Source organism: Agelaius phoeniceus, chromosome 5, assembly GCF_051311805.1.
Source record: "Agelaius phoeniceus isolate bAgePho1 chromosome 5, bAgePho1.hap1, whole genome shotgun sequence".
Classification (NCBI taxonomy): domain Eukaryota; kingdom Metazoa; phylum Chordata; class Aves; order Passeriformes; family Icteridae; genus Agelaius; species Agelaius phoeniceus.
The window spans coordinates 1,728,265-1,753,495 of NC_135269.1; the positions used below are offsets into that span (position 1 = coordinate 1,728,265).

At 40.9% G+C, this 25,231-nt stretch overlaps 1 protein-coding gene across 3 annotated transcripts in view; it reads right to left on the reverse strand.

Annotated features, from left to right (window-relative positions):
- Positions 1-25,231, reverse strand: part of PDE3A (phosphodiesterase 3A) — a 219,397-nt gene that overhangs the window by 55,549 nt on the left and 138,617 nt on the right. Inside the window, exon 2 of one of the 3 annotated variants that reach the window (XM_077178110.1) lies at positions 24,542-24,592. In XM_077178110.1, coding sequence (XP_077034225.1) covers positions 24,542-24,592 — 51 coding nt within the window. Of the gene's footprint in view, positions 1-21,338; positions 21,840-24,541; positions 24,593-25,231 lie in introns of those variants that run through there. The other 2 variants (XM_077178113.1, XM_077178112.1) reach the window with 2 other exon arrangements.

Genomic DNA, 25,231 nt, shown 5'->3' on the forward strand with positions numbered 1-25,231 from the left:
AGGAGGAGGCTGACCTGTGATCTAGGGCCACATGCTCTCACTTGTCTCACCAAAATATTGTAAAAAAGTACATCCTAAAGGCTCTACTTCTTCAAGGTTTCCCTGACTGAATAGTCAAACCTGCCTGAAGTAATAGCCCTTTTTCTCTGCCCTGCTTATTGCCGCCCTTCCCTCCCTCCTTTAACACATCTCCTCTTACTGAATGAAACGGAGGGATTTTCCTTACAAAACTGCTCTTTGAATTCGTAATCTCTGCCCCAGTGTAATTTTTTAACAGCAAGTCAAAGCAGTGCTGTGTAAATAACTGCAAGGAGACAGCTCTGCCTGGAAACTGGAAAGTTTTCCTTGCTCACATCTTAAGCTTGAAAGCTTACGCTCAATTCAATTAAGAAAATTTATGGGTAATTCCACAGTTTCTTCCCAATTCCTTATGTTCTCAGGCAGCCAACCCAGAAATGAACAAAATCCCTGACAAGTGACTACTTTCTGCTAGCACATGGGCAATTATGCAGAAAGTGTGTATTTAATTGAGTTAGTCGTAAATCCTGACTTAGGAATGAATCAGAGGATGGAGAAGAGATACAGCAATTCCCTGCTGCCATTTCAGGTTTAATCACTTCTGCTTAAGGTTTATTTATTGACTTCATAAAATGCATAAACAACAAAACCATCCTTTCATAATTTTATAGGTATTAAGCCACCCCTTGAAAATGTAGGAGAATGAACTTAAAGCTACACACATGACAGACAAGAGATTTTCTGGATTCTCCTCCTATCTCTCAGGTCTGCATCACATCAAGTCTGTTTCAAATATAAACAATTTTCAGAGCTCACAACTGAGTCCCACCCTGTGATTCTGCATAGAGGACTCTCCAGTAAAGCTTATAAAGCTCAGCAATACATAAGAAATTTTCAGGCCTTCTTTCACTGGTCCCAGGGTAGTATTTCAATGAACTCATGACAAATACAGCCCCTACACCTAAGTGGTCATCCGGGGACTGTGTTATCTCCAAAATCAGCAAGACGCCTCTCCATCCATTCCAGTCACCCACTCAAAGAAAGTTGTCCTCCCTGTGTCTGTATGACAAGTGTGTGTTTTACTCCCTGAAGCTGCTGCAGAGCCTGGAGCTCCTCAGCCAAGAAATGGCTGTAGAGACATTCCAAGAAAGTCTTACCAGCTCCACTCCAATGAACTTTCAGCTTCTCGTGCACATTATGTCCAGACAGATAGCAAAAAATTCAGAATTGCCAAATTTATCTAATTTTCTAAGTTTTGTGGGGGCTATTCACACACTGCCATCCACTGTGCATACATTAAATATGCCTTACTCAGAGGGAGCCCGTCACTTTGGCAACTCTACCTAGTGTGGGAGGAAAGCAGTGCCACTTGCAGATTCTCCTGTACAAATATTTGTTTGTTCTTGCATGGGAGCATTTCCTAATGCTATTTCCTGTTTTCTAGTTGCCTTGTTCTGCTCTCCAAGCCAGTCATCTCCCTCTCCCTCTCTAATCAGTGCTGTCTCTTCCCCTGCCAGGTACCTCTGAAAATTTCTTTGGGCCAATTCCTCTGCTGTTCCAACTACTTGTGGAGTTCCCACTTGAAGTCAATACTTAGGGCTCAGGGAAGTCCCTTTGCCCTTCACTGCCCTCTTCTATCTTGGAGATCCTTCCATATTTCATGTCCTTCTAGTCTCACAGTTTGGAGACTAGAGCTGAGCAAGCTAAACCAGCACAGCAGGCTGGCAGGTGACTGCCTGCACTGAAGGACTTCTCTCAATAGAAGTTAAGCTGAGCTGAAAGGCTTTTAAAAATATTTCAGGCTCCTGAATTCAATATTAAGTTGTCAATCAAAAAAATTAATATAAACCTGTGGAAACCCAGGGCACTGGGAATATTTCTCTGTCTGCTCTGGGGTGCCCTGACCCCCAGGGGAGCACTGACTTTGACCCTCATTCATGGGAAATGTTTCCCAGACTTCAAGATAGACTGGAATCCACAAAAGTGTGAAATGGATTGTAGAGAGTGGTGTAGGTGCATCACTGGGTGAGAAATTGAGAGTTTGGGATTTTTAGTCTGTTGTGGATAGAAGCAAGATGGAGGGCACAGGGTCTTGTCCTGGCTTTCTTCTTCACGCTTCTTCTTCCTTCTTCTTCATGGGTTTGGGTGGCATTTTGTAATTGGGCAGAAAAGTCTGCATTGGAGCTTCTGTGGGATCAGTTATTGGGTTAAAAGGGAAAATAATCCAGGTGTCAATTCTTAATTGGACAGTTTAGTCTTAAAAGACCTTGTACCAAGAGATTGTTGGTCATTTTGTGCCTTGTAATGAAAAGCTGCTGAACTCACAGTAGTGAGGCTGTTTTACTGATAAGAAATAATAAACACCTGAGTGTGAACATGAACTACAAGTCTCAGGTGCCTTCAGTCCAGACTCAGAGAAACTGAAATAAACCCAGGGCCATGTATGTGGTCAGGCTGCTGGAGATGATTCCTCTGTCCCTGTTTGTGTGCCAGCCCCTTGCTGAGGGCTCTGTTTCCCCATTCACAGCTGATAGTGCAGTAAACACCTCTGGCAGTGGAAAGAATGTGCCCTTGACACAATCCTGGCAGCCATTGCAGAGCCAGCCAGGGAAGGCAGAATAAGGAAATCCCAGCCCTATTGTATTTGCAGGGAAATGCCCCAACAAAGGCAGGAATAATGAATCTGACTCTATGTTCTTAGAAGGCTAATTTATTACTTTATAATACTATATTATATTGAAGAATACTATACTATACTAAAGAGTATAGAAAGGATATTTACTAAATATTAAAAAAGATAATAATGAAAAACTCGTGACTCTTTCCAGATTCTCAACACAACTTGACCCTGATTGGCTGAAGAGTCAAAACAACTCACACCAGAATGAAATGGAAACAATCACCTGTGGGTAAACAATCTCCAAACACATTCCACATGAGCAAACACAGGAGAAACAAATGAGATAAGAATTGTTTTCTTTTTCTCTGAAGCTTCTCATCTTCCCAGGAGAAAAATCCTGGCCGAAGGGATTTCTTCAGAGAATGTGAATGCCACACAGACCCATGCACTGACGGCTAAAACTCTTACAACGTGCCCTTTCATCCATCCCACTGAGGGAGCTGAGAGCAGAGTGTGCTCACCAAGGGTGTGAAAGGGTCCTATGGAGCCCTCACTGCCCTCCTCTCAAGGCTGAGTATCCTCACCTGGGGGCACTTCCCCGGATTTTACCACAGCAGCATAAATCACAGTCAGAAGCTCAACCAAAGGTTTACAATGCAGGTGCTATGCTCACATTTTTATAGCCCATTATAGAACAAGAGAATTAAATATTTCCACTAGGCTGAAAGTGCAAAGGTGGTAATGTCCTGGGAAGAACAGAAATTATAAAGGCTCCAGATAAAATCACTGTACTAGGATCAGCAGTGGTGAGAAATTACATGTCATTTGATTACATTACAGCCTTGCAAAGATCCTTGTGGATCTCTGAGACAGCATGATCTTACCCTCTCAAAAAAAAAAAAAAAAAGAAAAAATTAGAAACATAGGTTCCCATCAAGCAAATTAAGCAGGTGTTTACTTCAGTACTGTTACTTCATAATGGTATGACCAAATTTGTTTCCCAAACTAGGGTCCTTTGCTACCTTTACAGCAGTCTTCAGAACCTAAGCAGAGGTGTGTACAATTGTAATTATTTTGAGAGAATGCACTTTAGCCACGTTTTCACTGTCACCACAAGAAGACAGAAAGGATTTCAAGGGAAGTGGGGAACCACAAAAACCACGTGTAGACTACAAACAGCAACTGTGCCTACAGTCAAGCATCTCACCAAATGGGGCCATTGCAAGTTGAGCCCTGTCAGTGCATCCAGTGCCAGCTGATTGAGAGAAATACTAGACTTGCATCTGAGCTTTGCCATTTACTGCTTTTACTTTCTGATTTCATCAGGAGAAAATTATTTCTGACAAATGGCAGCTAATTCACATTTGTGAACCTGCCTTTTTGCTACCCCCTGAGTTCTCTGCTGTGCTGCTGGAATCTGAAATGTGAGGAATTCTTAGAATTTTGGGCTTGTAAGCTAAAGCTTAGAATTAAACACAGGATTTGATTTGAGACTTTGGAAAAGGCTTCCAAACTTAAGTGCTAGAAGTGGATTTATAGTTCAAAGCAGAGACAAATTAAGTAAAAGAAAGTTTAGAGTTTAAGATATAAAAGTAGTTATAGAGGTAAACAAGGAGTTTAGAATGTAGTACTGTAGGTTTGTGTGTCATAACATGATTAATTAAGAAATCTTACATTGTAGTATAAGTCTGTAAGAGAAAAATATTTAAAGATTAAGTAAAAAACATAAATATCCCTGTTAGCAATGTTTTATTAATTAATAAATCTTTTAAAAGTGTTATAACTAAGGATTTTAGAACCTTCTGAGCTATACTGTAACAATGCAAGCATTTTAGAACCTTCTGAGCTATACTGTAACAATGCAAGCCAAATTCACCCTTCTTGCTTATGCAAAAGATAAGAAAAATAAACTGTATCATCAAAATCAATTCAGAAGTACAAATTCTTTCTAAAGTTCCTCACCCTGTGCCATCCAATCTAGCACATACATCATTGTGAAAAGTTTTAAATTTAATTTACCACTGTGCTGAAGTCTTTAGCATGGAGCAATGTGACAGATTTTACCAACACTTATTAAAAATAAAGCAGAATGAAGCAAGCCATAAATAAAATAAAGTGCTTGCAAAGCCTGGAATGCAATGAATACATCTGCACTTACAGCAGTGGCCAAACCATAGTGCTTTATCATAGGAAAGTAGCTTGAAATAACTTTTCAGTGCATTTGATATATGATACTGCTCTTTTAAAACCAAGACTAGAGCAAGCTTGTGAACTTCAAAGTGAAGTTGTTTCCGGTGGGAGGTTTATTTTGTTAGGAGCCTGACATACTGTAGCTGTGACACTGAGCAGAGTTGCAATGTCAGGGTTCACAAAGTTCACCCACACTCCAAAGGCAGGCAATAACATGAGTCTGACAGCAAAAAATGTCACAGGTGGGGGGGTTCTTCCAAAGTTTAATTTCCCAAGCAGTTTATCTCACACAGATTGCACACAACACCCCCCTACTCAAATCTCAGCACAGAATGCGGCCTGAAGTGAGTGTTTGAATTTCTTTCTGCCTGGTGTATAATAAATCCAATTCATGTCAGGCAGGTTTGGCACTAAGCTATGTATTTGCACATTTCTGTTGGCTTAAGTCACACTTTCTGTTAGGAAAGCTGCTCAGAAAGGTTTATTTCCTCCACTCTTATAAATTATTGGCATAAACAGCCATTCAAAAATTTAACCTCAGTTACTTGGCATTCTAATGGTTTACACCGAAACCCACAAACCTGGGTTTCTTGTCAAAATCTGTGTGTGTGAATTTAAGTTTATTAACTTTCAAAATATTTAAATTCAATGTAAGAGAATAAGAAGGGGGTGGAAGACATCTGACAGCAGCAGCACTCACTTCCACTGCTGTCTGACTGGAAAGTGACACAGGAGAACCCACACAGATCAATCCTGAACTGGCAGAAAGAAGAGACAGGGAGATACCATCTTTTTTTTCAAATTTTGCTCTTCCATTTCTATACAGTTTCCTCTGCAAAGCAGTGTGTTCCCTCTCAGCATTATCTCCTTCTCAGTTCCTTTCTAATTCAGTGGGAGGGATGGGAGAGGGATTGGGTTTTTTTTTTTTTTTAGTTTTTTGTTTCTAGGAAGGTCAGCAAAAAGCTTAAATGTTCTAAAAACCAAGCTACACAGCAGCTTCAAAAAGAAATGCAGTCAGACTGGACAAAAGGTTTGGTGTGAAGCACCAGAGCACTTGGACAGTGGCACAGATTCACCTGGGTCATGCCTGAGGGTGCCACAGTATCCCCAGTCTGAAAATGAAGGGATAAATAAAACATGCATTCAGGTACTGGCTCATACACATCCAGGCACACAAACTCTTTGGCACTTCTCCCCCTCTGAAATAATACAGGGAAAAAAGAATCCAAACAACTATCCCAGGGAAAATTATTTTGTGCTTCACAAATTCTGTTACAGAAAGGGGATTTATGTACAAGCAAAGTGTTTGTTCATGCAGCTGGAACTGAGCTTTTGGAGACAGGTACTGAAGCAATGACTAAGTCCTTTGTGTCTCCATTTACCCAAAACTTGATTAGCACATTGACATGCAAAACACAGACGCTTTCCAAAAAGAGTTACAGCACATCTACCACGGGAAAAGGAGCAGCGCCAGAACAACATCATACCATTCCTACTTTGCTAAAACCTCAGCAGCTCTGGTCAGTTAGCAGATTTTGAATGATTTTTCTGACATCTTGCTACGTCATCTGAGGCTGGTAAATGAAAGGCAGCTTTCTTTCTGCTCCCACAGCTTCATCCCTGATGAACACCCTGCAGCTGGCTACGGGGGCAGTGCTGGGAAGAGTTTATGGGTAGGATTAAATCTGGCTCCCTCCTTCAGAAGGCTTTTTGTATGCATGCAAGGGAGAGCAGAAGGAGAAGGCAGAGCTGGGCCAGGAGCACTTTGGAAAGAAGCATCCCTCCTTTCTTGTTAAAATCTGTGTGTGAGCTGGGCTGGATGTTTAGGGAGTGCTCAGGCAGCAGCTGTCACCACAGGACAGCAGGGAAGCAATCTGCACCCTGCCCTTTTCTGCACACGGTGTTTAGGGATGTGCAGTTTCCTCACAGCTGTGTTGGGATGGGTGCATTGTTCGCTTTTGAGACAGAATTTGGTCTATGTTCTATGAACTGTATCCACTATCCATGTATTCCTCACATGAGTGTTGCTAATCCTTTTCCAAGTGTTTCATATGTAAAAGGGGAAAAATGAAAACACAAAAGGCAAGTAAAAAGCTGAGCAGATAGAGATCATCAAGTCCACTGACACTTGACATAAAACAGATGCTGAATGCCTTAACAATGATGCTTAGGGAATGATGTGGTGAAGCACAGAGACACCAAAGCTAAGCAGGGAAGAGCACTTCATTGCTGGAAACAGACAAGCCAGGTGAGCTGAGAAATTGGACATGTTACTGAGGATATCTGATTCAGGCTGAACTGCTCCCAATACAAAGCCAACTCACTTGTGTCTGCACAAGTTTACTGTCAAAATCAGTACTTCCCCAAGTTTGGTAAATCAGGAAGGAAACAACAGTGCCACAGTACAAGAACCCTTTAATCTTAAAATTAAGAGTGTGCCAGCTCAGTCCAAAAACATTTGTTTTGCACCCTCTACCTACATTCTTTAGTTGCATTCACTTTACACTGTTTGGACTTTTTAAAATAAATAAATAACTCTAAAACCCCATAACCCCCAAAACACAAGTAGTGACTAGTCACAGTCATTTGGAGGCTAAGCAAATCAGAAGTGGAAGAGGTTAAAACTGAGGCAAAGAAATGGATTCTTCTATACTGCATCTATTCTATTCAGGAAACGTTTCCAATGCCCCCTGCTACCTCCCCCAAAAACCAGCACATCCCACAACAACAGAGTATGTCTAAGAATTCAGAACCTTTATTAGATCACCACTACTCTTTGAAAGCAGTTAAAAAATATTTTGCTCCTATTTCTAATAAAATAATTTAGATAAGAAGACTTAGACTGTATCCAATAATGGGCTCCTATGGAATCCAGCAGCATTTAAGCAGCACAAAAGATATTACTGCTTTGAAATCTGTTTTGCCTCTTTGCTGTGGTCACATGTTCCCTTTGTTCTTTTTAATGTAATGTAATTTTACAAATTTTATCAGAAAACAGAGGGAAGGAAGGTGATCTAATTTCAGTGGGAATATCAAAGGAAATTTGTGCCTACTGTAGCAGCAAGTAATGATGTGTCTGAATCAAAGAAAAGAAATTTATTCTTTTAGTTGTCCTCCTGCTGGGAAGTGCCAAACTTCTTCCCAAAGATCCTATTCTTTAATTCATGCATTTCACATGAATGCTACCATGTACATTATTCATTTTACATTCAACCAAGGAAGTAATTAAGACAATAACTACAAATATGTGCTAATCCACAATTAAAAAGCACCCTTGGAAGTACTGTATGCTCCCACATATGTTAAACTACCATACACAGCAGCTAAAAAATTTACCCAAATGGGCTCATGTGTCAACTAGGTATTCTTGGCTGGAAATACCAGTTACTTGTAACAGAGTAATAAATACAAAATATCTGGCATATCACCTTCCCTGATTATGTATTGGCAACATTTTAGCAAAATAAAGTCAATCATGTGGTACCCCTCTTGCTGTCACCCCCCAGATACCTTCTCCTAAAATAGCTGAAGCTTCTTGGCCACTTTCAGCCAAGGCAGACAGCAAAATAAAAGCCAAAACTGTTTTAATTCTGGCCAAACTTCTTTAGATGACCATCAGTTTTCATGAGGGGTGATGCTTGGTATGGTCTCAGAAGCAGAGAGGGAATGGCTTCAATATGAGGTCAGTGGTCACCTCCCCTGCTGTCCAGCTCTCCACGGATTTCCAGTGGAGACAGGGATTAGGGAGCTGGGGTGTATATAGGATGTGAAGCATAAATTACTGACTAATTAGGTTTAATTAGATTTTTGCCTGTAGAGCAACCCATTTAAGCTGTAATTGCAAGCCATGGGAACCTAAATGATGGCATTTACATGAGGAGGACTGCCTAGCTGATCTCCATCAGTACTTTGTGCCCCAAAAGGGATCAGTTGATCTATCCTAGGATTTAACTGTCTGCCTTTCCTGTTAAAAGATAATAAAATTATTCAATCCAAAGAAAATGAATCACTTAAAGTAAGAAATCAAAGAAATCATTACTCCTCTGAAAACTCCTCAAACTTGGACAGAAGTCCTGCAGATTGCTGAAGAGCCAGGAGAGCTGGAGCTGCAGACCTGCATGCACTTCTCCACAAGACTGTTAGGGAGAAATCTCCCTGATTATTGGGGAGAGAGCAAAAAATAAGAACTGGTTTCAAAATCCAACAGTGCAGACATGTTTCATGCTCAGGAAGTAATTTCCAAAGCTGAAAATTCAGGCCCTGCAATGATGCTGCTTCTGCTTTCTCCAAGGCCAGTTTTGAAACACAACAGCCCAGCACAAGCACAAAACCCCTAATTTCTTCTCCAGAGCACATTTTCCTGATACATCAGATCCAAATAACAGCAGATAAATTTTTTGTAACAAAGACATGATACATTTCCTCATGCTTTAATTTTTTTTGCATTATATAAGATAGCTTTTTAAATGCAGCAGACACCCACCTCCCTCCTACCTCCCCATACAGTCTGTCCATCTACCTATGAAAATATATTATTAAAACATTACTCAGAAAAAAATGCAAATCTAAAGAAATTCTATCTTGAGAGAAGAATAGAAAAAACAAACTGCACCCAACTCTAGATTTGCTCCACAGTATGTGATAACCTTTGCACCTGAGAAAGGATGTGAGATCCCATCCCTTTGTTAATACTTAAGGTATATATTATGGGCTGTCACAAGGTTAAGTCCTTCCACATCAGAAGCGTCAAATGGTGCAATTCTGAGCTGAGCCTCTGCCAGAAATACCTTGGAGAATCTCTGCCAAAAGCAGGACTTTGTGTCCAGCACCACCAGCTCCCTCATCAGCAAACACATTTTGGTGGGAAACCCTTCCTAATGCAGGTTCATAATCTGGTTTGGGTTAAAAGGCATTACAATTATTGGAGTTCAGTCATCATTTCTGCCATTCAGCTGACATTTAAAAGTGTTCCTTGCTCTCCCTTTAAACACTAGATTGTGGAAAGAAAGCACACCTCAGCAAAGTATCGGGGTAAGCTCCTGACTACAACCACGACCTCAAAGTACTAGTAAGAAAAATAAAGCAATAAAAGCAAATTATTGATTGCACTTAAGCAGTAGATTCCTCTCTAACTGCTCCAATACATCAGGTAATCCAGGAAAGAGAGATGGATGACTGGCATTTTACTCCATTTCCTGAGACTATCTGCCTGGAGGAGGCTTCTGTTTTCTGTCCGTCTTTGTGCAAGATGGAATATTCCTCCTGTCTTTTTCTTCAACTACTTTTCCAAATAGCTGAATTAAGTACAACTTCAGAAGGGAAAAAGGTCATGGAAACTCAGCTCTTGTTCTCTAAAACTGGAATTCTTCCTCCTCCCTTTTTCTCCTAAATTAAATCATAAAGCACAAATATAGTAAGCACAATGCCTCTGTCTTCTTCAGTTTTGCCATTTTTATACTCAATTTTTATTTGCTAGCTAGAATCTATATATGTACATATCATCATTATATATATATTCTATATAGAACATATATAGAGAGCACTGTGAGCCTAATTTAAGAATTCTTGCTTTGCAGTTTTCCAAGAATGCCATAGTTTTTCACCATACACTATGCAAATTTCTCACTAAATATATTTTGCTCAACCTCTGCCTTGCTGTTTTTTCATCAAACACACCACACACAGCAGGTTCACCTGCCAGTCCAGACTGCACATTTCTGTCATTTGACCCTCCAGAATGAAACCCCTCTGTGCAGCTGAATGAGATGCACTTCTATCACTACAGCTCTCCAGACAGCAGAGACAGACTCAGTGTCAGTCCCCTTGTCCTCTTCCCCACTGCCACCCACAGGCTGCTTTTCTATACTTTTGGTGTTTCTGTTACCTGCACCAGATGTTAGTCTGGCTGCTGCTGCCACTGAGGAAATTAGTGACAAAAATTCTGGGAATCCACCAGGAGGATATATCAGTGTGCAGGGATAAATTTTTGAGTTTCTCCAAGACCATGTTGGTCTTTGGAAACAGAAAAAAATCAATACAGCAGCTAAAGGTTGTACTCCTGGAGACTAGCAAGAAGAATCAGCCCAAATTCAAAAATTCTGGATTTCAGATGATCAAGATCAGGTTCACCAATCACCAGTGACCACAGAGCAGGCACTGATGCAGGTGCAACAGAAGTGATGGCTCATCCAGTGGGGAGATGCCACCAAGGCTAAGGTGGCCCTCTGTAAAAATTGCTTCCATAACAAAATTCTTTTTCTTTTCAAAGAAGAAAAGATGTGTTACTGTCATAGGAGAAGGAACAGAAGGCCCAAAATGCAGAGCAGACATCCTTAGAGAAGTCTGCTGCCTCCCTGGTGTCCAGGGCAAAGGTGGGAAGTGAAAACTTGCTGCCCTGGTACAGCCCTTGATCCTTACCTGTCAGTATTCTCCCATGTACTAACTAGGCTTCTAATTACTGAAAAATAGAGGCATTTCAACTTTTCTAAGGAAAAAAAAAAGGGGGACACAGGCCCTAATACAGAAGAAATATCATAAAATGTGGAGGTGAAGATCAGTTACTAAATGTTGATATGCACTCTGGCCAGCTGAAAACATGTCTGGAATGCCAGCCTGGATAGAGAACCCAGCAATATCCATAAAGGACTAGGCAGGCATTGCAACTGAAATGAAGTAAGCAGTCAAGCTGGGGACTCCAAAGAATTATCTGGAAAAAAACCAATCATATCATTGAGCTGAAAAAATTGCATCTAAACCAGACCCATGATCAACACACATAAAAAATGTTATGGCAGTATAAGAAACTTACAGGCAGGGCTAAGTTAAATTCCAATTTCATGGCAATGGCCAAAAAGTCTTTTGACATGTTACTGCAACATGGCAGGCAGTATGAATGGGACAGATTCTAAGTAGTTGGCTTCATAGTAGGAGGGATGATCAGGCAAGTGAGAGAAACACAGAGAACCTTCCTCCAGAGGAGATGAAATGAGATGATGGGAAGAATCACATGAATTAAAATAGTGCTGCCTAATTATTTCCCTAGTAAAGGCAGTTGATATCAAGAGACACCAATCTCTAATTAAAGAGAAATAGGAAGTGCACTTTGAAATACCAGCAGGAGAAAAGGCTGACCCAGAAATTGTTCTGTGCCTTTATGTGACTGCCACCTCAAGTGGTTCCTTCGAGAGCACACAAGGCATGCTGACCAAGAAAAGTTCATCTACAAGGACTCTGAAAAGTCTGACTTGAAGAAACAAGCAGAGTGCAGATTCCACATCCACAAACAACTCCCAAGCCCTGAAAAACTGAGGTAGAATTTTCAGTGAAAGACACTCAACCATTAGAAACTGGACTGGGATCCCCAGGTCATTTCTCTTGGGTCAGTTGTTGCTAACATTGTCTTGACATTTAAGTGGAGCACTTCCCTTTGGCAACAACAGAACTATGTGTGCCATATTAAAATATCTTGGATTTGTTTCTTTCTGCTCCTATGGTGAGGACTTGCTAAAAATTCCTGGACTTCAGAACTTCAGCAATAATTCCAAAACAAAATATTGGAAGTACATTTTTTCAAATGCCTGTAGCAACAAAAATAGAACCTTGAGCATCTCAGGAATCCAGTGCCCAGTTGCATAACTTTTCCACTCTCTTCTTCCCAACTTCAGGACTCAGTGTTGGGGGGTGAAGGTGGTTGGAGAAAGAGCATCAGAATCTTGAAAGAAAGGTGCTTCCTATGGAGCCCCAAAGGCAATGGGATACCCCACATCAAGAGATGAAGGTATTTACTCTGTAAGTGGTGCAGGATAAATCAGTGTGCCTTACATGTTCACCACTCAAGTCACTTCTATTTCAGCTTCTGCTTTTCCTCCTCTTCCATGCTCCACTTGATCCTCAGGAGAAAACATGCACTGCTCAGCATGAGCCCAGACATGCTGGGGGAGCTCATCACCAGTGAGCTGCTGATCCTCTGTCACAGTGCCCAGTGTCCTCTGGTGAAGGACACCCCGTGCCTTGTGCTGCTCCCCTACCACTCCCAAGCAGCCTCCATCATCAATTACTACCCTACAGTACCTCAAAACCCAAACCTGCTGTCTGTTTGTAAGATAGGAGGTGGCAGCTACATGCAGGAGCCACAGGTACAATCCTGCATTTTAACAACTCCTATCTGCATGGAAATGAGTCAAAACCTACAGGGTGATTTTGTCCAGGGGCTGTTTCTGTGATGAAAATGCAGCCACATCATAATCCCAGCAAAATCACATTCTGAGACAGAGCTGTCTCAAAGGCAACGTTGATCCTTGAAGATTCCAATCATTGACTTCAGCTGTTCATCACTTTCACATCCCACAGAGTTGTAAGGAATAGAAAGCAGTACTGCAGCTTCTCTTGTCAGCTAAGCCCCCCTCCTATTCTGCATTTTAATGAAGAATTTAATCTAAAATAATTATTTGCAGATTGTTCACTCAACTCCAACTGTTAATTTAAAAGAAGCAAGCACATGAAGCCCTCCAGGAGTCCTAAAACACAATCTCAATATGCACAGAGTTATTATTTTTAGATACGTATAAAAATTTGTCCATGGTAATATGACACAAAAGCTTATTGCCATTCCACATTTCTGTTCATATCCATCACCTAACTTTGAAGATTCAGGTCCCCCTATCCTGGAAAACTGAAAATGCTGAATGTGTGGGGGTTGCTCTGAAGTCAAGGGCATGTATATGAGACCAGCATATAAACTTTCAAAACTGTACATGACAGAAAAGATCTAATTTTTTTCTCAGATACCAGAATAGACAGTATTACCAATGACATTTTCCTCATTTTTGGAGAAGTGAGCTCTTGTGCTTCAGAAGCAAAGTTACTGGAAACAGAAAGGCTATCTGGATTTCTACCAAAGCACTATCCATGTAGTCTGAAAAGGGATTACATGTTTTAAATCACTACCTTGGTAGCTGTTTTTTAATATAGCCCCAGCTTTGTTTGGAGAGATTTTTTTCCTGGCTTCACTTTTCCATCTACAGCTTTTCTTGCCTCCTCATGAATTTTGTGTGCTTGTGGGAGAAGGTGTAGGGGGAAAATAAAGAGAGAGAAATCAAAGGATGAAGGCTCCATAATGTTTCCACATGACCAGAGCCTGGTCACCCTTAGATTAAATAAGTTCCTGCCTATTTTTAAACAGAAGTTCTTGTATTTTAGCTTGTACCCATTGGCTCTTAGCCAGTGGTACCCCTGAAAAGAGTCTGGTTCCATCTCCTTTACTCTCACACCAGGTATTCATACACATTCACAAGATCCTCCTGAGCCTTCTCTTTTCAAGGCTGAACAGTCCCAGCTCTCTCAGCCTCTCCTCATAAGATGCTCCAGACCCTTGACTACTTCTGTGTTCCTGTTTTGGACACACTGCAGTATTTCTGTATCTTGTTCTGCAGAGCACACAGCTGTGCCCAGCACTCCAGGTGTGTCTCCCTGGTGCTAAACTGAACCAAAGGATCCCCTCCCTCAGCCTGCTGGAACTCCCAGTGCAGCCCAGCATGAAGCTGAAGGCTTTCTTTGCCATAAGGACACACTTGGTGTCCACCAGGACCCCCAAGGTGCTTCTGTGCCAAGCTGTTCCCCAGCCAGACAGCCCCTCTGTGTCTCCTGAGGTGTGGGAGGACTTTCTCCCCTTGTGTCCCCATTAATTAGTAAGGTTCCTGCTGGCCCCCTTCTCCAGCTGTCCCTCTGAATGGCAGCATCACCACCCCCTGTAGCAGCCATTCCCCTGGTTCTGTATCACCTACACATTTCCTAAGGGTGCAGTCTGTCCAACATCCAGGGTATTAACAAAGACACCTTTCTCATGCTAAATGTTGGGGTTTTTTTTTACTTTTTTGCTATTCCCTAACTGATGCCTCTATCTCTCCTCTATTCACCATAACCAGTAGCTTTTCTAGCCCTGCATAAGACCAGCAACTTAATAATTATGAACTCCAGGTTCAACACCTTATAATCTCCAGCATTCCTTTATGGACTGTAAGAATTCCTACCGCTCTTGTCACGTTCAAGGTTATTCAGGAATTGAAAATGGAGCAATGCAGAGCCATTACACAACGAACCTTTGATCTCTAAAATCCAACCCCACATGAAATTTTCTTTTTTATGACTTGACTTCAAGATTTACTCCAGCTCTAGCTTATTCAAAAATCTCAGGAGACTGCTCCAATAACTCATTTTGAAATTTTGAACACTAATCTGTCAGACATAGAACAAAATTATAGCTTACTGCTGAAGTCAAGAAAAAGAACATCTGCTGTTGAGAGCAGAGCTGATCAGCTGTGAGCTTTTCCACTGGGGAACTCATAAAATGAGCTACTAGAGAATTCAGCATGTTTTCTTGTAAGGAAGAAACAATAGGAAATACTTTCACTTACTTATTCTTTCAAACTATCCCAGAGAGCAGCAGTTAAAGCATACATATCTGCCTCAGTATGGACACAAAACTCAGGGGGGAAAAAAACCAAACCAGGAATAATAAAAATGCTTTTAAAATTAGGTTTCCTTTACAGAGGGAAATCAGCCAGTTCATTTTGTCCTCAGTAACACTGTTGATAAGACATCTTTCAACAACAATGGCATTGTGGAAGCTCAGTAAGGAAGGCTAGGGCAGCCCACACCCTCAGAGATGCCACTATTAACATGCCAGTGGAAGCATGCTGGCTGAAAACTAGGAATAAGCCCTGCTCAGTAAAATCTTAAATACATTAATCACATTCATTCCATAATTGGTCTCATCTCTGAATAGAGAAAGCTAAAATTTTGCAATAATTGTGTTAAAAAAAGTGCTTGGGAAGGTGACAAATACCTGGAATGCACATATGCCATAAGTGAAATTTAAGATATTATTGGAAATGAAAAGAACACCTTGTGGCACTACTCTTAGCTTTGCACAGTTGTCAGGAACTAGATTGCAAATAGGAAACAAAACCCCAAAAACCCCAAAGCAATCAAACAAAACCCCCCCAAACCAAACCCCAAAACAACAAAAAACACCCCCAAACCTCCAAAAAAGCACATGAAGAAAATCTCTTAACCTGAAGACCTTAAGACTCTAAATTTATAAAAGGCAACTGAGAAATATAAGCTTTAGTCAGAGAATCACGCCATATAAAAACACGGGTTCTGAAAACAAACAAGTTAACAAAATTATGAAAACTTCTGAAAATTAAATGATGAAAACTGCCAGAAAGAGAGAAAAAAGCAGAGAGATTTAGGGGTGCTTCAGGAGTCTGATCACCCCAAATGGAAAAAATCTCCTTCCTCTGCTCTGAATGATGACAGCTCACAATCCCAAACTTCTCAATACAATTGCCATAGGCAATCCAGATCTGCACCACACCAGTGGACATGCACTCACCAGCCTGAGGAAAAGCCTGGGGAAGAAAGAAGAAAAAAAAAAAAAAAGGGAAAAAAAAGGAAAAAAAAAGGACAATTATCAGCATCTACTACTATCTCTGCTTTTCAAAATATAGAGATAAATGGCTCTGTGCCAAACTTCTTGTACTCCTACCATGCTGCTTCTTCAAGGAGTCATTTCACCAGCATATATTTCCTACTCCTGTGTGCATTTCAGTGCTAATTCCTTTTCCAAACTGCATTGACCTGCAGCATAGCTGTGATCCTACAAACTGCATCCTTCCTGAACTGGAACTTGCTGACTGAATAAAGGAAAATACAAGTTGAGTGTGGTCAGCAAGCTTCTCTGTGTCACAGCTGGACTGCCTGACCAGCACCAGGACTTGCACAGCAAACCTGGGAGGTATAAAGGTGGAGAAGGGTTTTGAAGAAGAATGGCAACATCTCTGGAAATCTGTGTTGAGCTCCTGCTTAGGTATGGAGAACAGTGAGATGACAGAGTAAAAGTCATTACTGAGCTTCCAATCCACTCCTGTCCCCCTGCCAGTCGTTTTGGGATAGAGAATTTGAGAGCAGAAAAGATTCTCAGTGTGGCTGATAGCATTTCAAAGGTTCTTCTCCAGCCTGGGGGTGAGTGCTGGATGTGGAAGGTTGCAGGAGGTTTGCCCACATCACCTGGGTCACAGCTGCCAGTGTGACAGGTCCTGTCTCACCTCAGAGCAGCAGGGAGAAAACCTGCAGGACACAAAGAAATGGACCCACAGCCCCAGAGAGTGCCTGTGCCTCAACTCCTCACTCCAAGAGAGGTAAGGACAAACCTGAGGCAGATTATTTCTGTGAGATAGCTTTCTGCTCTGCATCACTCACCTGCTGCATTAGAAAGCAAAGAGGAATTTCCTAGGTTATTTCTTAATCCCAGCTCAGCTTTTTGCACCTTTCCTGCGGTGAAAAAGCAGCTCTCCTTCTCCATATTCCAACCAAACCACCCCAAACTCCTGCCAAGAGGCCTCTTTCTCATAATATCCCAAACCCTGCAAATCTCTGCTCTGCCACTAAAGCTTGGAAAGCTTGTCTGCTGAATGAAGGGATAATGCCACGTTTTATTAACCATGAAGAACTGTGGAGAGCCACAAAAACATTCTTAACAGGAAACTTTTTTTATTTTTTAATTGTAAGCTGTTTTCAGGTAAAGTAGAAGGGCTTTGGTTAGGTACAAGTGACATGCCCCAGCAGGACCCAGCTTTGTACTGAACACACAGTGAATATATGGAGGCTGCATGATGTAATGTTATATGGAACCCAGAAAATCCCTTGGTTTATCATTCTGCAGTTATGACTCAGTCAGGATGAGTTCCATTTGCTGCTGAGCACCCTTCCACAAACCTGTGAAAGTTTGTCCCATCCAACACATCAATGGTCAGGAACAGGATATTGCAGTGTGCATGCAAACTGCCCTAGGCACAGCTGTGCTGTAAATCACTGGCAGGTGAGGGAAGCATCACTTCATGGGTTTTATACTAACCCATCACAATCTAATCCTACAGAAAGCATTACCACTGCTCACACTGCTGTAAGCATGAATTCCTACCTAAAAAAAAATTAATGCTTTTATTGAACTGCATAGTACATTCCGTTAAACTATCCACAGCTATAAAAATATCTATAAATACATTAAAAAAATATAAAGTATATAAATCCCTATAGCAACTATTGGTCACGTTCTTACATCATTATGGAAATCTAGTTTGTGTTTTTAACTTCACAGTCACCAGTGAAACAATTAGAAATTTCCATCATGGGATAACGTGGGAAGATTTTTCCTGTCTTAGGACCTTATGCTCAAAGGCTACAGCTCATGGAATTTCAGGTAGGTGGAAATACTCAACAGCATCACAGCAAATATTTAACACCTCTGGCTCATCTGGCTACCACAACATTTTAAATTCATATGTATTCAGTGAAAGCATTCTCAGTTGCAGTTCTCAGGAACAAAAAATTAGGACTTTTTATTCCTAAAAACAAGATCCTCAGGCACACACAACAAATTAAACCTACAGAGAATTACTCCCCAAACCCTTGTACTGAAACTTCAGGGAGAGCTTTCAAGCAATCTGAACAGCTGGATGGGCAAGAAAGAAAAACACTCACAAATTCTTTCCTTAGTTATATAAAGGTAATTCCTTCTGAAATTATTGACAAAGCCATTCAAGATTAAAGAACTAAGAAATATTAAGTTCTGTTAAATAGAGACCAATAGATGGTATTTAGTTTATCACTATTTAGCTTAAATTTACCCATGCAAAACACCCCCAGGATAAAGATGTATCTTCCACATATAAAAATGAACAGGAAGATCAGACATTTTTCATCAACAAAACCCAGAGAGATCTAATTCAAGGTTGCCAGTTAAACCTACTTTCCTCACTCTTTCACATCCATAAAACACAAAACAATGAGAGGAAAATTCCTTTGTCATACCAGAGCCTGGAAACCATGGAGACCTCTGAGATGTAGTGTCTGAGAGCACAAATAATGCTCAAAAGATCAAAAATAAAATTATATAACAACCTACCTCCAAAAAAAACAACACCCCAAACCAACAACCTCCCACGATATTGTCTACAGACATCATAACTACTCTTGGTTTTTCTCCACCCTTACTTCTCAAGGCTGCTCAGCCTTGCCTAAACAGTTCTGGGTGTCATTTGATTTCATGCAGACTATGCAAGATGAGGAAAAAAAATCACTCTATGACTTAAAAAACCAAAAAGTATGTTCAAATACAGTATCAAACTTCACTGTGGACTTACAGCTTCCACCTTCTTAAAAGTCACACCTGCCACATCGTTTTACATTAGGAACAAGATCAAGCCAAATATCCCACTTTTGCAGTTCGGTCTTATTTCCTTCCTTTAGTTTTTTGTTTGGTTTTTATTTTCATTTTAGGTGGCAAAAAGTCCATTTGGAGAGGTTTTGTTATTTGTTAATACAATTATCTTTTATCTACTCTGAGTAGAGAAGCAACTTACCATGTCACTGCTTACCTGTCAAAATATAAAGTAATTTTGTCAAGGTCAGCCTAGAACACAGTAAGAGACTGCATCCCTTCAAGGACTAAAGAATGGATTTGCACCAAAAGGCAGAGGTATTATTTTTATGCAATAATTTGTGAGCAGGATCAGCCTAAAGCACTCAGGAAGTTGCCTCTTTGGGGTTGTCATCTTGCACAGTAACTGCATTTTCCTTCAGTCAGCCCTCACAGACTCACACTATGCTCAAGTAAACTCTATTTATGTGCATCACTTCCTGGGTCTCACTGTCCCAGAGTGCAGATGGGTCAGGGAAATTCCCTTTCCTCTTTTAAACCCCTCAGAGGGCTTGAGGGACTGATGGTGGAACTGATGCCCAGCTCAGTGCAGCCAAGCACACCTCACACCTAGGTGAGGAATATTTATTTTTCCCACATACTGTGTTACAATGGGATGTACGATGCAGCCTTCCTTTGAAATAATATCAGTGTCTCTGCATCTTAAGAGAAGCAACATCACAAATGATTCACTTCCTACCAGAGCATTTATTCATACTTTTTTTCCTAGGAAATTTAAGAATGCTGGACTGATCTGGATCAATTAAATTCCTTTCCATGCAATAAAATTGCACTAATCAACAATGCCTTATTATTTTATTGTGAATAATTATGTGACAGCATGAGGGGTTTTTTTTGACAAATAATATGTCTGAGATCTCTAAAAGTTCCAAGTGGCATGACTTATCTTTAAACATAAAATATGGTATGTAATCTTCCCTGTCCTTCTCCCTCTTAATAAAAATGCACAGGAGGATGCTTCTCAAAAACTGGGATGCATTTCTGTCTTTCTTCCTGTCAAACAACTGTCTCTTTTCTACAGATAAAAACTACCATTCATAGTCAACTGTTTTATAAATGGAAAACTGAGATGGAATTATGACTGAGAAGAGAGTGGAGCTGTTAGCTCACCAATATTATTTCTGTAATTATTTCTTTTATTATCTGCACATCTCAAGCAAAGTATGGAAAAAAAAAAATCAAGAGAATCTTGGAGTGCCTGGAACAAGAAGTAGGAAATACACTAATCACACTGCCATTCATCACATCTCAGTCCTGATTCTGGTGACAGTATTTGCTTTTCCCAGCAGATGTTTACATATGTTCTGTTTGCATCTGCTTTACTCTCCTCTTGGTTAGCGCACTTGGAATGACACAACAACCAAGAGGACTCTGAAAACACCAAGGTTCTGCCAATCCCACAGTGATTTCATACACGCACATGTATGTAAGATAAGAAACACAAAAAGTCATGCACAAGGAACCCATCAACAGTACACTAAAATTTCCCTTGGCCACTCAGTTTGAAATAGTTTTCAATACTCAGTTTAAAATACTCCTGAAGCCTTTAGAAAAGTCTCCTTTTTGAGACAGGGAGGCTTTTTTGGTTAAATACATCTGCATTAGTGGGCTGTGATGGCATCTCTGCCTTCCCAAGCACATGCCCTGGGAAAATCAGCTTTACCAGCGTTTCGCAGCATTCATCTTGGGAAGGACAAATAAGGAGCAGCTGGCTCTCCCTGTGTTCAGAGAACTCCTAGAGCCCCACTGTAATTCTCTTCACAGTGGCATTGAGGGCAGACTCTGAAAACACCAATGTTCTGCTGCCAATGCCTCAGTGACTTCATACACACACATGTAAGATATGAAAGATATGAAACACAAAAAAGTCATGCACCAACCCATTAATAGTAGACTACTATTTCCCTTAGCCACTCAGTTTAAAATAGTTTTTAATACTCAGTTTCAAATACTCCTGAAGCAAGTCTCCTTTCTGAGACAGGGAGACTTTTTTGGTTAAATACCTCTGCATTAATAGGCTGCCATGGCATCTCCACCTTCACAAGCACATGCCCTGACAAAATCAGCCTTACCCGAGTTTGGCAGCATTCATTTTAGGAATGACAAATAATGAGCAGCTGGCACTCCCTGTTTTCAGAGCCCCCAGAGCCCCAGCAGGGCACTGTATTTCTCTTTGCAGTGGCACTGAGGGCAGACAGACACCCCAGACAGATTCCCAGAGCACAGTACCTGGTCCCCAGCGGGAATGGACTCCCACCTGCGCTTCAGCAAGGACAGAGATTTCCGGCTCATCCTCCTGAGTCTGCTCTAGAGGCTTTGCCACACTTGACAAAAAAAGGCTTCTGTCCCAAACCAGTGGCAAGAACCTCAATTCTGACTCCTGCTCTTCATTGTAGATGGCAGAGCTCCCCGAAGCACGCGAGTTTTGGTGAGCTGCAAGGTGGAGACTGGTCAGAGCCCAGCTTGTGCTGCTCCTCTACAGCATCTGTGTCCTTGCAGTGGCACAGCTGAGGCAGTAAGCAGCTCAGCTCCCAGCCACCTCCCAGGAAGGAGCCTGGAGTAGGTAGACAACACCAGACGCACTCACTCTGGAAATAGCTGTTGCTTAGGAACTGGAGGGGTAAAACGCAGCACCTCGGATGGAGAATCGAGAGCTTTTGTGGTTACAGAGAATTAAAAAGGCTGGACCTGTGTTCCTCTCTCCATCATGCTACTTCTACAATGCGGGATTGCTCGATTGCACTGACTCTGGGACTACGCCTACATCTCCAGCAAGCCAAACAAGCCTTGATGACAGAGCAACAAATTACTCCCACACACCCAGGAGCCCTGGTAAAAACATAAAAACGTGTGCACAGAGTGTGCCCTGGGGCCCACCTGCAAGATCCTGGCAGTACTAAGTACTAGTGTACTATGTACTAGTGTACTGTGTTCTAGCAGAATGATTAAAGGACAATTTGCATATTTGTTTCTGCAGAGCAATAATATTCCAAGGATGAATTCTGCTAGTCACACTTTCTTGTGGCACGTGCCAGCACTACAAACATGTATGGATATTCTCCCCTCACATTATGCGGTTCTACAAATTGCATGTATATATTTCTGAGACTTTTCCTTAGGTGGATTAAATATTCCTAAACACTTTGGAATTTCTTTAATTTGGAACTCAGTTTTTAAGTTTCATGCCTAAATCCTTAATTCTAACATGTATTAATCTTTAAAATTAAGCACAAAATATAATGAAATTCACTTTGCACTTCCTGCTTCATTTCAAATCCATAGAGAAAATTCCCAGCATGAAGCACTTAGAGCAGGCAGTGCTGTCTTCAGGGATGAAAAAAGAAAGGAAAAAAAAAAAAAGAACAAGTATGTAGCCAGGAACTCCCTGCTCTTTGTAAGGCAACCTATAATTCAATCTAATTAGAGTAGCCTTAATAGTATAATTATTCTAAAAGAAAAGGAATCCTACAACATAGATACACATACATGTGGGCAGTCTCAAAAGGGGAGTGCAGTGATGGTCATGCTAGAAGCCTGAGCAAGTTAAATACTGTGAAGACAGCTTTTCACTTGTGCCATTAACATTCTATTGAATTGCAGATGCTTATCACGAGACAAAGTGCTGCAAACAGAAATTCCCGTGGGCCCCAGTGCATCTCATTTGAGATCCATCTCTACCTGGAGCTGCAGCACTTTGCATTTCACTCCTACGTGCAGAAAAGGAACAGAAAAGGAACATGTTTGCCAAGTGGGCCATTAAGGAGTGTGACATGCACTGTAGTAGCTTCCCCTCATGTTTCAACACATGCCATAGAAAACCTACTAGCTCCTAAAAAAAAAATCCCCTTCACTGAATCAGAGCTTTTTTAATGAGTCTTGATGGAATACCTTCAGGAGTTCATACATAGATTTTAGTTTTACATTATGGTAAACCAGTGATTTCACTTCCCTTTTTTTCTTCCTAGGTTTTAAGGTATTTAAGTATAGCTAACACATCATTCACCTTAATTTTTCAGCAAGATCTTGTTTTTTTACAACAGGTGCATTTTTTAAAGGACAGAAGCTGGCAACAATGTAACTGAATGACAAAAGGATAAAAAAAGTCTTTTCTATTCTGCAAAAATCAGAACCTCCTTACTTTCTCCTAATCTTTCAAGGAACTTAAATTAGGTTTAATGCTGTTCCTATCTAGAAGATTTTTCAGAGTCATGTAAAGGAGAGAATCTAAAGCTACAGTGGAATAACTGAGGCACATTTTCTTCTCGCTAATGAAATTTTTCTTCCTTTTCTTCCTTAGTTTTTGTGTCTGTGCACAGGATAGCACAAAGTAATCAGAAAGCTTGGGTCATTTTGGGATTCTTCATCAGGAACTGTAGTGAGAACCCTGGGAATGCCTTCAAACTGCCAGAGAGTAGGTTTAGATTAAATGTTAGGTAAAAATTAATTTTTTGTGAGGGTGGGCAGCCCTGGCACAGGGTGCCCAGAGCAGCTGTGGCTGCCCCTGGATCCCTGGCAGTGCCCAAGGCCAGGCTGGACAGGGCTTGGAGCCACCTGGGACAGTGGGAGGTGTCCCTGCCATGGCAGGGGGTTGGAACTGGGTGAACTTTAAGGTCCCTTCCAAACCAAACTGTTCTATGATGCTACGGTTTTCTTTTCCCACCTTATTACATATCCTTTAATGCTTTTATGATGCCTCTGGACTGTCACTTGTACAAAGTATCCACGCGAAAATCCTTCACCTGAAGTAAAACCCAGTACAAAAGGCTGGAGCTCTAATAAAGTATTTATGGTTTTCAACACTAGATGGGAAAGGCTATTTTACCCAAGCAGGAAAATTCCTGAACATCAATACTGGTAGTGATGTCTTGTTTGCAGCAATTGTAATAGATAATTACAAGAGATAGTTACTACAGATAATTTTGAAGTGGATTGTGATACCATTAACACTACTGGCATAATTTCCTTCCAGTGGCTTCTTGCACCTCCCTGCACAGTTCTAACACACCTGGGTCAACAGTGAAAGGATTCATGGAGAGAGAGCCATCCAAGTTTTAACAAGTTTTTCAGGTTAAAAAACCCAAAAAACAAACCACCAAACAGAACATACTCATGCTGTTTGAAATTGCATTGCTTTGATGTCCTGATGGAGACAGCTGAGTAAGAAATGCTTTCTCCATACATCTAATCCATCCTTCTGCTACTGAAAAACCCTTTCTGTTGGATGACTCAGCTCTGTCTGGATCAACTGTTTGAATTACAGCTCAAAAATTATATTAATGAAAGCTGCCATGGTTTTATGCCTTTTTCCATTGCTCCAAACCCTGCAAATATTAACAAAATTAACAACTTTGCCAAACTCAGATGGAAAACTTGCTTGAATGCCTCAAATGTACAAAAAGCCAAAATCAAACACAAAACACTGAGCAACTGACCTGTGAGCCTCTGGGTCCTCGTTTGTGATCCCATTCAGAATGCCCCATGAGCTGCAAAACAAAGAAAAGCAGAGCTAAGTGAAAAATTGCACTCATTATTTTAATTGAAACACTCATGCTTTTATATCCATTACACATTTTTCTTGGAAATAAACAGGTTTGCTTTTATGATTTATCTCACACAGCTTTTAGCTTCATAATAAAGCCATGTAACATTGTACCTTTGCATTCAGAACCCAAATACATCTGGCATCACAACTCTGCTGGTGCCAATAAAATCCCCACCGCCACAGATTCAGCTTTAGCCAAATGTTTAATACTGATCTGGCAAAAGGAGAGCTGATACATCAACAAGGAGATTACCAAAACCAGGGCACATTTGATTAATCAGCAATGTACATTTTATATCAGCCATGATAATTAGCAACAGCTTTAAATCTGTTTCACCATTGAATTATGAGTTTTTTTTGTATATCTACTCAGGGATTTCTTCTGGGCATTGTTTGCTCCTACACACAGAAGAAATTCTTAATTCAAATAAAATATGTGAATGAAAGATAGGAGGGTTAATGTGACATGTACTGACTTACAGCCATGAACATTTTCTTGCTCATTTTCCCAACATTCTTTCCCAAAGGAAATGCCTTCCCCCAGTTCAGAGGTTGGCAAGGAGATTTACAACCCACACTT